We start from the raw sequence: 12,747 nt of genomic DNA, 5'->3' as shown, positions 1-12,747 counted from the left end.
AGGAGCCTTGAATATAGTCATCCAACTGTCTTAGTACTCGTTGAGGCGAGATATCAAGGACTCCGGGATCAGTGCCGCGCTGTTCTCGGGCATCAATAGCACCTCACTCCGGAAGACAAGCTCGCAGTTCGATGATTCTTCGAAGTTTGCGCGAATGTATGTCACGGGAGTGTAGGCTAGTTTGATTCTGAACCACAAGCGCAGGAGCTCGGCTGGAGATCTGTCGTTGGTGGGATCCATATTGACCATCTCAGTCGGGTCAAAAACATCATCGCATTCCGGGAAATAATGCACATATTCCAGAGGAGTCAGAAGCATGTCGACCGACAGAGCCTGCGCCTTTGCGATGATTTGCGCAATCCTGGTGCGGCCCTCGGTCTGGTACTCAGGTATGTCTGGAACAAGACGTCCAACGTACCGCCACAGCTTCTCCACGTACCACCTGTGCTTTTCCAGGTAGAATTCTTTGAATCCAGGCTTGCACAGAATCTCGCAGACGATTTTCACCATGGCGTTGAGCACGACCTTTCGTACAAAGGGCTCAAGGTCTAAACTTAATGTCTTAGCGGGAGACGTATGGACAAGGAGGACTCTGAGTCCACGTTACTTACCACGAAGGAGGTGGTGCTTCAACAGTTGGTACTCGGCATCCAAAACCAGGTCAAATCCCTGTACCACCGTCTCGTTCAGAACCCAGTCAAGCAGCCACTCGTTGATCGCTCTGGAAACCAGGGCCCACCTGGTGGTAGGGCTTGCGAGCAGACGGGGCATCAGGATGCTGTGCGAGACGCGATTGAGGTATTGTCTGATACGAACGGGCAGCTGTCCGTCTCTGACAGAGTCAGGAGTATTCGCAAAGATATGCCCGAACATTTCCGCCTTCCTCCAGAGCTCAGCAAGCTTGGCTGCAAAGTGCTGTGTCGCCCACTCCGCGCCATAGTTCATGCCAAACTCGATCGTCGAGATGGCAGGACGGTGGCGCCAGAGCAGCCTTTCAAGATCCTCATTGGGAGTGAGCTGCGGAACGATGCTGGTGGGCTCGGGACGCCTGCGGGCCTCCTGGTGAGAAGGAAGCTCCTGGCGAAAGGTATGCAGGTCAAGAAACTCCATTTCCTGGCCGCCTGGATTTACCACGGAGGAGAAAGATGAGTGTCAGTCTGGATAGATTGCATAAGAATCCTTTGTTTAGGGAACGCAATCAGCTTCGGTCAGGGTCAACACTTGTGAGAGTGAGAATTTATCACAATTGATGATCCAGCGTGTGCATGGGATTCAAGCAAAGCTCGGCGCCCTAAGTAAGAGAAATAAACATCGTGCTATTGGATGTCAGCAGTCTCAGATGCGCACCTGGCGACGTTTTCTATCATGCCTGTGACTCCTTGTCCGGAAAGTTCCAAGGGAGTCATCAAGAGAACACATGGTTTTGTGAATAAGGAGTGATTTAATAGGCTGAGATACTCTATCTGAATTGATATTATAGCTTTCACTTTCAAACTTGATGCTTCTACTCTACTGTCAGAAGATCATATGGTAAATAAGATATGATTGATGTGCAACTGCCCAGGAACCAAAGGAGGCAGTTTAAAGGAGCATGGGTTATCTTCTACCTCATCAAAGCCACCGGCTTTCTTATCCAGATCCACCAGGGTATGTTCATCCTATTTAACGAGGGCATTGCTCGCAAGTACGTACACACTCGGTTGATATGCTGACATACCTTACGTGGCCGTGTTGCAGTCATCAAGGGTACACTACAAAAGCGGAATAGTTTACTTATCAATGGTCTTGGACAGACTGGTACAGGAACGGTTGCTCTACAGTTTGGCGAGGGCAGGTAAGGATGGTCAGAGTACAAAGAAGTTCATTTGCGCTAAAACGATGTGAAGTTCCTATAAACAAATCATTGCACAACAGCCTTCTGGCTCATATGACACCACGAAAGCGAGATGTTAGAAGATCGGCACCTACCAGGGCCAGCGTTACCCAAGCACCATGCCGCAGCAGAAAGATCAAAATGCAAGGTTAACAAAGGTCTTTGACCGTCACGAGTCGCGCCTAATAAGCTGATTAGATGAGATACCTACAATGTCGTGCATGTGTGGTAGGTGTTCACGAAGTTGCTCGTGCACTAAATTGCTTTTGTGCGGGAGAACAAACTGCTGTAAACTGCGTCGACGACAGGCTGAGCGGTGATCTGTCGACCGCCAAAGAATCGACCGTTGAGGCCCTTGATGGCATTCTCGCCGCCTTGGACTCTGTCGAACTTGAGGTAGATGTCGCCTTGAGAGTTGGGATCTAGTGCAATGTGAACAACATGGCCATATTTCTCTTCGCACTCAGCGCGGACGTCATCCTCCAGCTCCTTGATCCAGGCCTCGCCCTCTTCTCTGTGGCTCTGTTAGCGCATGGGAACTACCTCTGTGAAAGTGGAAGAATAACTTACTCTGCAGGGTCAAACATGTTACGAAGCAAAACGCATCGACTTGCCATGTTGACATTGACCGGCAACGGCTTGGTTTCTGTCTTGGGTCGGAGCACCTTCTGCTTATCATCGGCAGCAGGTTCGGCAGGTTCATCTGTTCTTGCAAGTTTCCTCATCAATGCGTCCCTACTATAGTTGTTGAAGTTCACACCGGCAACGTCCGTATCATCCAGAGCACTAGCGCCGGCTCCCTTTTCAGAATCGCGGCCGCCGGCACGGTCAAAGTTACTAGTACCGCCAGCCTGGATACCACGTCCTCCCTGGCCGGAGAATGAAGAGCCCTGGAAATTTGGTTGGTTCGCACCATGGCTCTGCGAGCGTTGCGCTGACGAGTCAGGGGTGAACTTATCGTTGCCAAGGCCAACGCGGATTGCGCGACCAGCAAGGTCAAAACCATTCATCTTTTCCAGTGCCTCTCGGGCCTGGTTGGGGTCACGGAACCTATAGAATCGTTTTGTCAGCCGAAGCAGGACACTCACGAGGACAGGAAGATTCGTCACTTACTGTACAAAGCCGTAACCCTTGCTCCTACCTGCTTCATCCTTTTGCAGTTGAACAAACTCGAGTTCACCGAACGGTTCAAACACATTCTGGAGGTCATTTTCAGTGATACTGAAATGGATATTACCCACGTATAACCTGTGAAATGGCGCAGCGTGATTATGTCCACTGCTGGCCTCTGGATTACGGGCCTGGCGGTTCTTCTCCGCTTCCGTCAATTGTGCGATGATTGGAATTCCTAGAAGCTTCTGTCCGGTGAGCTGAATAGCAGGTGCGACGGATTCTTCGCTCTTGAACTCGACATAGCCAACACTATGAAGCCGTTAGTTGAGAGGCTGGCACCAAGTAGAGGAGCCACACTTACCCTTTAGACCTTCCACTCACACGATCTTTGACGATCTGAGCTTCTTTAACGGGTCCAACTTTTTCGAAGAAAGCAATCAGTTCCTTCGTTCTTAGACGTGCCGCAAGCTGCTGAACGAAAATTGTACGCCTGTCACGTTCATCCTCATTGAGCTCTGGGGTCTTCTCTCGGCTTGGGCTGCGCTTGCGTTCACGGCGGGAGCGTCGCTCATCTTCCCGATCTTCTCGATGAGAACGACCCGAGGGCCGGTAGTAGCGGTCATCATAGGGGGAGCGAGATCGAGTGCGAGGCCGTCCAGGTCCGCGGTAATAGTCACCAGAAGAGCGGTAGTCATCGCCGTAGCGATCACGGCGAGACCGACGGCGTTCACTGTCACGGCTTCTGCTCCTCTTTCTGCTTCTATGGCTTCCGTTAGCACTGCCGTGTTCGCTTCTCGGACTCTTCATGTCTTCGTCTCCCTCAGCATCTCGTTCTCGGCGACGTTCTCGGCTCCGGTCGCGCCGTCTGCGATCCCGATCCCGCGAGCGATCGCGGTCACGGCGTTCACTGCTATCGGCTTTTGAGCGGTCATCGCGGTCCTGAGACTGCGCGGAGTCTTGCGGGGTTGCTGCAGCGGTCGATTCGAGGAGTGCTTCAACGTCGAGACCTGACATTGTGATGACGTGCTAGGTAACACTCTTGTGTTTGACAAGGTTTGAACGGGAAAGGAAAGAAAGGAGATGGTGTGAAAAGGACTTGGGTCACTTGGGCTTCGTTAGAAAGTGCCGAGTTATCAAGCTTGACTTGAGCGAACCCTTCTATTTGTACAACCAGGTTTCTTAGATTTTGCAACCAGAAAGTCAAGGCCGCGACAGTTGATCACTTGATTGAAGTGTGTCGCGAATTGTACAGGCTTTAGCTGTTGATAAGTTGGTGGTGAGGGATGTCTGAATGTCTCAAACTGAGAGGAACCATGTATGGTCACATGATTCTTGGCATTTGCCTCCTTATTCAAATAAAAATTTGAAGCCGATAAGTGGGTGCCTCAGGCCAAGAATAACATGAACGGCACACCCAGTACTTCAGAATGAACAAAGAAAAGTTTCTAATTATGTATTAATACCTAGTCATATAAGTCGTTTAAACAACAATCCTAAAGCTGTCTAAGACATGAAAGTTTCAATCATTAGAGATTGAAAGTACATAGTCCTTTGATGGTTGTCTAAACACATCATCTGTAAAAGCTGTGGTGTTTAGCCAGGATTGGATATTGGAACCGCAGTCATTTATAATTAGTCGTCAGGTTAAGATATGAGCAGAGAAAAGAATCGATCGCAGTGCGAGACGAAGAACACAAACTCCAAGCAGTCTTTATCATTGAGCTTTAGCGCCCTTGGGTGGTGGGGTTTGGAGCTCAGTGCCAAACACTCGATCCCAGAAGCGACTTGTGACACCAAACCCGTTTTCATAGTCGGCAAAGTGGTGCTCAAGGTGATACTTCTTGAGCGACTTATAATAGGCGGGCAAGCTAGAAGACGCCACTGCATTAGACATGTGGACTGATAATTATAGGGAGTGAAAAACTCACTTGCGGTGGTGGATGAAGTAATGTGTCATATCATAACAGATATATCCAAATACGCCGCCACAGAAAACTGTGACCGCCGCGTACCAGTTATAGAAGAAGATTGTATGAGCCAGTTTCCAGAAGGGCGTGGCCAGAATCACGAACAGAGCTGGTGGCATCACAAGCCGGTATCTATCCATTGGCAAATAATGGTGGATTCCGTGCAGCAGGAAATGGAGGGTGATACCGACTCGGTTATCAGGGAGATATCTGAGGAAGGCCAAAATGTCAGGGGAAGTTAGAAGGGCAGGTATCAGTAGAGTACTTACCCGTCAATGTGAAAGAGGAATCTGTGCATGAGATATTCAATCAAGGTCCAAAGGAAAAGACCAAAGAGCCAGTAACAGGCTGCTGCAGGGACATTTCCCAGCCCAGCAAATCCAACAAAACTTCCGTAGGTGACTGGAGGAAGCCAGAGCAAAGGAACCACATACCACGCGGTCTTACTCAGGGGCTCCAGGAAGTTCCCAAATAGAGGTGCCGACTCTCCTCCCTTATAGTGGCGCGGCCGGTGGATCTGCTGTAGATAGAACTCTTTGCTGAAGCCACTATTCCAGAGCTGAAGAAGCAATGGCTTGTTGAGGTCTAGAAACTTGAAAGTTTGATAATCCTTGGTGAAGTCTGTCTCAATGGACAGGTCCTCTTCGCGCGACATGCCTGTCGAAGCATACACTGGCCGTGAACCTTCTTCTGCCCCTTCTGTAGCTGACCCGTTCGTATCTGCTGTCTTTCCGGTAGATTTGTTATCGAGAAACCCAACAAGAAGGTCCTCTAGAATTTCGTAAGCCGCCTCAGAATGATTGTGAGAGGCCTCATCCCGTAAGATCTCCTTCACATCTTTACCGGCATATTCGAGGATTAAGTCGCCGCCTCCCGGATGATCATTGAGGAAGGATGTGACATCGTAAACCTTGGACCCCAAAGTCACATAGCATGATTTGGCGTGGTTGTGAGATTCGACCTCGGCGGGTGTGAATGTTGGCAGAATCTTTCCGGGCATGATCGCGAGGTTATTGAAATACCGCTCTGCGCTGCAGACACAGACTCGAGAAATATGGAATCAACTAGACCGACCGTGAGTACAGAGTCGCTAAGTTCAGAAATCCAAAAGTTCAGATGGAACAGCGAAAATGTGAAAATAAATCACGGCAAAAAGGAGTGGCGTGAGCTTCGAAATAATATCAAGGCTTGCGGGTCCGATCGCTCCGGGATCCGTCGTACAATCAATGGGACCAAAACACTGCGCCAGTTAACTTCCGCGCTTTTGCAAAGCACCGCCCTCTTTCTTCGGCTTTGAGCAGATCCTTTGAGCCGAGCTGGGATGAAAGCTGATAAATTATCATATGCAAACCAGGAACTGTGGACGCGAGACGAGGAGTAGCAATCATGTGGGTAAAACATAGAAAGTTGATAATTTGCTATACTCTTTTGGGACAGGGTGACCCCTGACCCACTTCAACATGGTGTCCTTATTCCTAAGGCCTCCAACGTCACGGCAAGAATTCAACTTGTTCTCAAGCAGACAGTTGAAGATTGAGTGCTATTCTTACGGCGCCTGATATCCATGTTTCTCAATGGAGGCCGGATTGGTATGGAAACAGGTGAGGTAAGCACAAATATCCATAACGGTGACTTTTCATCGGCCGTTGATCAGACAACCCTGCCTATTGAAGGGACATGCGCCATACGAATACTGTAGTTAAGCTTCTCAGTTCAGTCAACGATGATTGCACCATGAAAGTCAGCCTCTACAAGCTAACCCTGAGACTGATGTGCAGGAATAACGTCAGAGGTTTTGGCAGCTGATGGCAGAATCCCTCCATCCCAAAGCCCTTTCCGGTGGCTGGCTGGCTGACGGATAACATTCCCTCAGCAGACTGATATAGGATTAGGATATGGCCCGAGAGTTGGACTTTTGATAACTAGTTCCCGGAATTCTTGTCCGAGGGTCCCAGAGATCCTGGGATATCGAGGCTCTCAGGAGCTATGATGCATTCATGCTGCATATTTGGATGTGTCACGCCATAGCCACAACCCTTGCATACCAGTTCTCTGTACGATGATGAGCACACCTTACCTACCAGGCTACCGCGGTTACACCGTTGAGGAACCAGAAGAAGCCTTGTACTTGCAAACCCCATAGCGTAAGAGGCAGCTCATTCTGCAAAGGTATGCGCCTAAAACCTCCTTGGATGTGACTTGGGAGCTTTGACGTTGGATGTGGATGAAGTTTCAGAACTCCCGTTGTATCTCTATTTCACTGGGACTTTTGTAAATTGATGTGTCTTATGATCTCGCCAGCCTCAAGACTAGGCTGCTGTAGATAGTCTATTCTACTCCGTACAGTAGTTCTCTCGTACCCTGAGTCTGTTCGTACCGAAGCTAATCAATGCTGAAGTCACGCGGTGCAGGCTTAAGTTACCGCTATGAAACCGTGATTCAGCTGCAAAGTTACCTAGAGGCGAAAGGGAGCCGTTGGACGAGCAAGGACCCAGTAAATCTCCTCCTATCGTCAGGATTCAAGGTCCACATGCCCACTAATCTCAACTGTTAAGGACTCAAACTAGGTATTCATGCCGTTTAGCCTCAAAAACTGGGTCCAAGACGTCAAATCCCGTGTGTAATTAATATTGATAAATCATTCGGAGTACTCCGTAGCTATGCTGGATATGTATGTGAATCATCACATTGATTCTTCGCCCCATATTCTTCCTCCCTCATTTCAGCAATAATTTATTGGATGATGTACGGAGTATGTTGCGGACCACATCCCGTAACGGTTTACCGGAAGAATACCTAAACAAGTAAACGGTAGGTAGGTACTTTGAGTCGTGCGGCCGCTGAAATTAATACCAAAGATTGGCCCAACAGGAGACTAGCTGAATAGCTACGGGGAAGTAAGTACCTTATTCTATCTTCAAGCAGCCAGGGCGAATAGCGCGTGATCTACATATTGAATCGACCTGCAAGGTATGGACGATGAAATTCCCCAGTGTTTACTTTAGTTAATTACTACAGTGGTACGGAGAGTACTTAGTGCACAGCCGTGGCGTCGACGCGCCTTAGGGTAACGCGGGTTACGGGTAACTTAAGCCAGCTCTGGCGAATGGGATGTGGAACGGGAGCGAGGCGATCTGATCTTCAGTCGCTTGAAATGGACATGTTGGATAACTGGAGCCAAGGAAAGAAAGAGCAGCCGACAGTGGACAGTCAACCGTCGAAAAGGACGTCCTAAGGGACATGGTGGATCGTGATGGAGTCACTTCAAGGACGTACTTGGACGTACTGGGACGTACTTGGTAGGAGTTTCTCCGTATATCCCCCGTAGGATTCGCTCCAGTTCGAAGCGGAGCACTCCCTCAGCTCACATAAGGTTTGCTTGAATGTCTCTTTCCGTCTCGTTGGGTTTATGCAAGTGCTGCCCGGAGACTTTGAGTTTGCTGGACGGATCCACGAAAAACGAAGTATCGGGGCCTTCAATCGATAGATACCTTGATAAACATAATTACAGAAAGTTCCCGCCAGCATCTGATCTTTGTCGAGCTAACTGACACAAAAAGTGGGGATGTGACATTATTGGCCAACTGTCAATCCCTTTGGTCTCGACCAGTTCTTTGTCTAAGCCTCCAGTGGCCGGGTAGCTATCTAATAATCTATCCTACCTAGCATCTATTGCCTATTGGTAGCTGGCTAGTGATGCGTTAGTAGCTTAGTCGTTAGTACATGTCTAGCTCGCCAAAGAAATGGGAGCTCCGTTCATTATTATTATTGATTGACCCTTTTCCAGTCCTCAACCCCCCCCGGATACGATAGATAAAAAGAAACAAGATCCCCCATATATACCCCTCCTCTCTTCGGCAACGGGATCACGATTTATTACGATCGGTCGGCCCTTAAACATGGAATCACATACACCGTTCGAATCCTTCTCTTTTCGGGGCAACCGTATCATTGCCTACCTACAGACGCTAGCAAGGGTCAAGAAAGGGTTACCGCATGGTGTACCTGTCTGCGTCTCTCCTTCACATACCATCACCAACACCGAGTCTCTGCTGACTCTGGCTTCCTTGGTCGGCCCTCATGTTGCGATCTTCCAAGTTCATGCAGACATCATCGACGACTGGTCCGACGAGACGGTCCGCCAATTGACCTTGCTGGCGAAGAGACACGCCTTCTTGATCTGGGAAAGCGGCCGAATCCTCAATGCTACCGTCGACGTTGTTGGGAAACCAACAACCGAGACAAGAGAAGTGAGAAATGAGTTGGTGGATTTGATACGGAAAAAATACACCAAAGGCGTGGTCAAGGCAGCCTCGTGGGCTGGCATTGCGACGGCCTGGGCCTCTGGTGTCGCTGTCGGGAACCAAGAAGCCGATATCTTGATCCCAACATTGAAAGCTGCCGCTCGAGAAGCGGTCGCTGACAGTGTGCAAACTATCCGGACAGAGATCACGGCTGTTAATGCTCCGACTGAGTCCTTGGTGAATGGAGGTGATGACTCCGAATTAAAGGAAGACACCAATGCTGACCAGCAATATCTGACGCTTGACTATGCTGTGGATGAGAGTGGTCTTGGCCTCACTCTTCGGAAATCCTCGACCATCTCTCTCACTCAAACTATTACTCAACATACGGAAGATTCTACGGAATCGCTTCTGGACTCGACACCTCGCCTCATAACGCAGGATGGCATTCCGGAAACAAATCTCCAAAATCTGTCCAACAGTGATGATCTGCCACCTCCGCCTCTCCTTGCACGTGGTCTTGTGCTCTGTCTCCCGTCAATGACCGACACCTCATTCACGCCTGAATACAGACGGAGCTGTCTAGCTGCTGCTCGCGCCAACCAAGATTTCGTTCTGGGGTTCCTGTGCACTGAGTCGTGGCACCTCATGTCCCAGAGGAATGACATCTTCGACACCAACTCTCTCCAAGCGAACGGATATGAGATAGGCACTTCAGATGAGACGCCAGCTCATCTTGCTATTTTCTCCATGATCTCTCACAAGAACGGCGTACTCAATGGCCGAGAAGAAGACGATGATGAGAGTGACGAGGAAATGAGTCCCACAACTCCCTTGGCTCCGGAGTTACCATCGAGGATCATGAGCCCAATTGCAACAAAGTTGCATGCTATTGTCGGGCAGGCGGTCAAATTACGTGATGCAACAGTCAAGCATGCAGTAGATGGCCTTGCGAGCTCGGGGTCATTGAACGCAACCAAGCTCCTGCATATTCCCGTGGTGTCATTACCATGATACTAGCACAAGTATTACTTTTCTTTTTCTTTCCCCTCGATCAGGTAGAGTCCCGGCTCAGGATTCGGAATGCATCGTGATACACGTATTTCCAGATCGTTAACGACCAGAATGTACAGTTTGCAGCAGGTGCGGCGTTTTGAGGATTTCAGGGACAGCTTGTGTAATCGGACGAGCGAGAATTTGTCCATACCTGAGTATCGTTTGTTTATTTTTGGTGTTTCAGGCCCTTTTACCGAACCGCTTGGTCTTTCTGCCCTTTACCTGATTGTATCCTAGAATGTGGTGTCTTCGCAGTTGAGAGCGATGCATCACGTGACTCATTCCTAATGAGGCGAATTATCGACAGTGATTTCCACCCCAATTTTCCGTCTTATTCTAAATGATTATACTCCTTGAATCTCTCTAGGGACACTTGTTTTATCAGAGTAATATAAGTTCAGAAAGCAAGCATCTATCTGCTAAGGATTTATCTCTCTGGCTTTAGAATGTTCCCAGTTTATGCCAGATAGCAAACCACTGCTCTCCAAAAGAACACCACTTGTCTCCGAGAATATGACAAAAACCAGCAAGAACCCGGTTGCTCCGATATGCGCTTTAGAGGGTCTGTAATTCAGATGCTTCTCTCTCTTTTGTTGTATTTGTGCGCTCTAGTTTTCTAAAGACCCTTTTTGGGTTAAAACATCAGTCGACATACTGGAGTATGAAGGCAGGACATAATTTTCTTGCCTCCTCCGATGGGCCTGGAGATCCAAGCCGAACACTGCCTCGACATACCGTGGCTGCGTTTGCTGCGGGTGACCGGCAAGCAGCAAGCTCGTTTCCGACGGCGAACGACCATGAATATGGAGAAACTTCTTTGAGACAAGCTCAGCAATATGCGAAATCCATCGTCAATCATGCGGATGTTATCATTGAATATACAGACGTTGGATCATGTGGTTCAGACTCATCTCAAGCTGATAAGCATTGCTGGCAAGTCGCCAGTCAAGACTTAATACAAAACAGCCCATACTTTCGTGCTCTACTCGACCCCAACAAGTTCTCTGAGGGCCGGCAATTCATGCAGCAAAAGGCTGGCCATGGTCAAAGATCGACGCATGAAGTGAAAGGAGAAGCTCACGATCAATCGGATAACGCCAGTGGAGCTTGCTTACAGCACAATCTGCCAACAATTAGCTTATCCCGTGATCGTTTTCTATCGAGACTCGAGGCGGATGCCATTGAACTGTTCTTGAGAATCCTGTCTTACAGGTCTCTTGAAGACGATGAGAAACAACGGTTTGATGCAGAGTTGAGAGTTCAACCGACCTCCCTTGTTGCCAGGTTACTTGAAACGGGCGATGCATTAAATTCTCCGCACGTCGTGAAAGAGGCCTTGCAGAGATCAAAATATGCTTACGGGAAGGGCAAGATTTCCTTGTCAAAATTTGATACCTCCTTGCTGAAGATCAGCGAGGATCGTATTCGTCAAAGTATATTCATTGCCAGATTTTTGGATGATCCTCATGTGTTCCAAGTTTCAACGCATGCTCTGATTGTTGTCGGGTCTAGGTATTGGATCAACGGCATTGAGAGTCATGTTCCCTCTACTCCATGGGGATATCTTCCCGATGGTATAGAAGGTAAAGAAAATACCATCCCTGTCGCTCCATGAGAATCAACGCTAATATCCATAACAGAAGAACTTTACTACAGACGCCAATGCGTCCTCAACACCATCACAGACCTACAAGCATTCTTCCTCCGCGCCTACGGTGCACTAGAAGAACCACACAAACCCAAACCAAGCAATACAACACCATCAGCAGCACAAACTACGGTCCAACAACGTCAATTTCAATGTCGCTGCGGATTCGGCAACTCCAATGCCTGCGACGCCTTCCATTTAGGCCAGATGATGCGCTTCTTCGCACTACGCACAAAGACAATCTTCATAGGATCAAGTCTGCTAGACCCAGACTTCACCGTCGATCCCGAAAGCGAAGACGGTAATGGCCAGGACACCCCCGAATGGCCTCAGCCTCTTTCCACCGCGGCCGGACCGCCATCTGACATCACATCGATCATATCGTCCCTGAAACAGTGTCCAGACTATCAGCTGGATGCGAACCATACCGGCTGCGGCGTTCGTCGCCGCTTCGTGCCCCCTCTCGACTGTATTGAACGCTTCGTGGGTGACAGTCGAGGCTTACTGGGTGTCGATATACGGTCCTGGGACGAGAAAAAGTGGCCACTCGCGTCGGAATCCTGGGCCAATCGCGCTCGCCGTAGAGCGTCGGTCGTTGATGTTCGCTTCTCGAAGATCAATGCTGTGCATGCTACGCCGTCGGGCCTGCTACAGCCGAGAACCCAGGAAGAAAATGCTCGGTTACTCTTTACCGCGAGGAGAAGAAACTGGGAGGCTTGAGCGTTGACAGTCTGTGACGCATGTATGGCAGCGTTCTTGCACAGATCACTGTCTGCGACGTCATTACTGACATTACTGTCTCGTGACAGTATACGACATAATGTCATTAGACCGACCTGGGCTAGA

The 12,747-nt window shown here is 49.1% G+C and overlaps 4 protein-coding genes across 4 annotated transcripts; 2 read left to right on the top strand and 2 right to left on the bottom strand.

The window, feature by feature from the left end:
- Window positions 1-30: 30 nt before the first annotated feature.
- On the bottom strand, window positions 31-4,000 carry ALT_7710 (putative RNA splicing factor (Pad-1); the record flags this gene model as incomplete). The annotated part of the gene is made up of 6 exons (XM_033560876.2): window positions 31-548; window positions 612-1,121; window positions 2,158-2,387; window positions 2,444-2,923; window positions 2,987-3,295; window positions 3,348-4,000. The coding sequence occupies 6 exons, from the start codon at window positions 3,998-4,000 to the stop codon at window positions 31-33; spliced, it is 2,700 nt and encodes an 899-aa protein (XP_033416767.2).
- A 700-nt stretch (window positions 4,001-4,700) lies between these two features.
- ALT_7709 (fatty acid alpha-hydroxylase) lies at window positions 4,701-5,953 on the bottom strand (the record flags this gene model as incomplete). Its single annotated transcript, XM_033560875.1, has 3 exons — window positions 4,701-4,854; window positions 4,915-5,163; window positions 5,223-5,953. The coding sequence occupies 3 exons, from the start codon at window positions 5,951-5,953 to the stop codon at window positions 4,701-4,703; spliced, it is 1,134 nt and encodes a 377-aa protein (XP_033416766.1).
- Window positions 5,954-8,852: 2,899 nt separating this feature from the next.
- ALT_7708 (uncharacterized protein) lies at window positions 8,853-10,211 on the top strand (the record flags this gene model as incomplete). The annotated part of the gene is made up of 1 exon (XM_033560874.1): window positions 8,853-10,211. One exon carries the CDS (start codon window positions 8,853-8,855, stop codon window positions 10,209-10,211), a length of 1,359 nt encoding a protein of 452 aa, XP_033416765.1.
- Window positions 10,212-10,914: 703 nt separating this feature from the next.
- ALT_7707 (uncharacterized protein) lies at window positions 10,915-12,621 on the top strand (the record flags this gene model as incomplete). Its single annotated transcript, XM_033560873.1, has 2 exons — window positions 10,915-11,836; window positions 11,894-12,621. 2 exons carry the CDS (start codon window positions 10,915-10,917, stop codon window positions 12,619-12,621), a joined length of 1,650 nt encoding a protein of 549 aa, XP_033416764.1.
- Between the last annotated feature and the right edge of the window lie 126 nt (window positions 12,622-12,747).

The sequence above is a fragment of the Aspergillus lentulus genome, assembly GCF_001445615.1.
Source record: "Aspergillus lentulus DNA, contig: Alt16, strain: IFM 54703, whole genome shotgun sequence".
NCBI lineage: Eukaryota > Fungi > Ascomycota > Eurotiomycetes > Eurotiales > Aspergillaceae > Aspergillus > Aspergillus lentulus.
The sequence above is the reverse complement of the archived record's forward strand: the minus strand, read 5'-3'. Positions and strand labels throughout refer to the sequence as shown.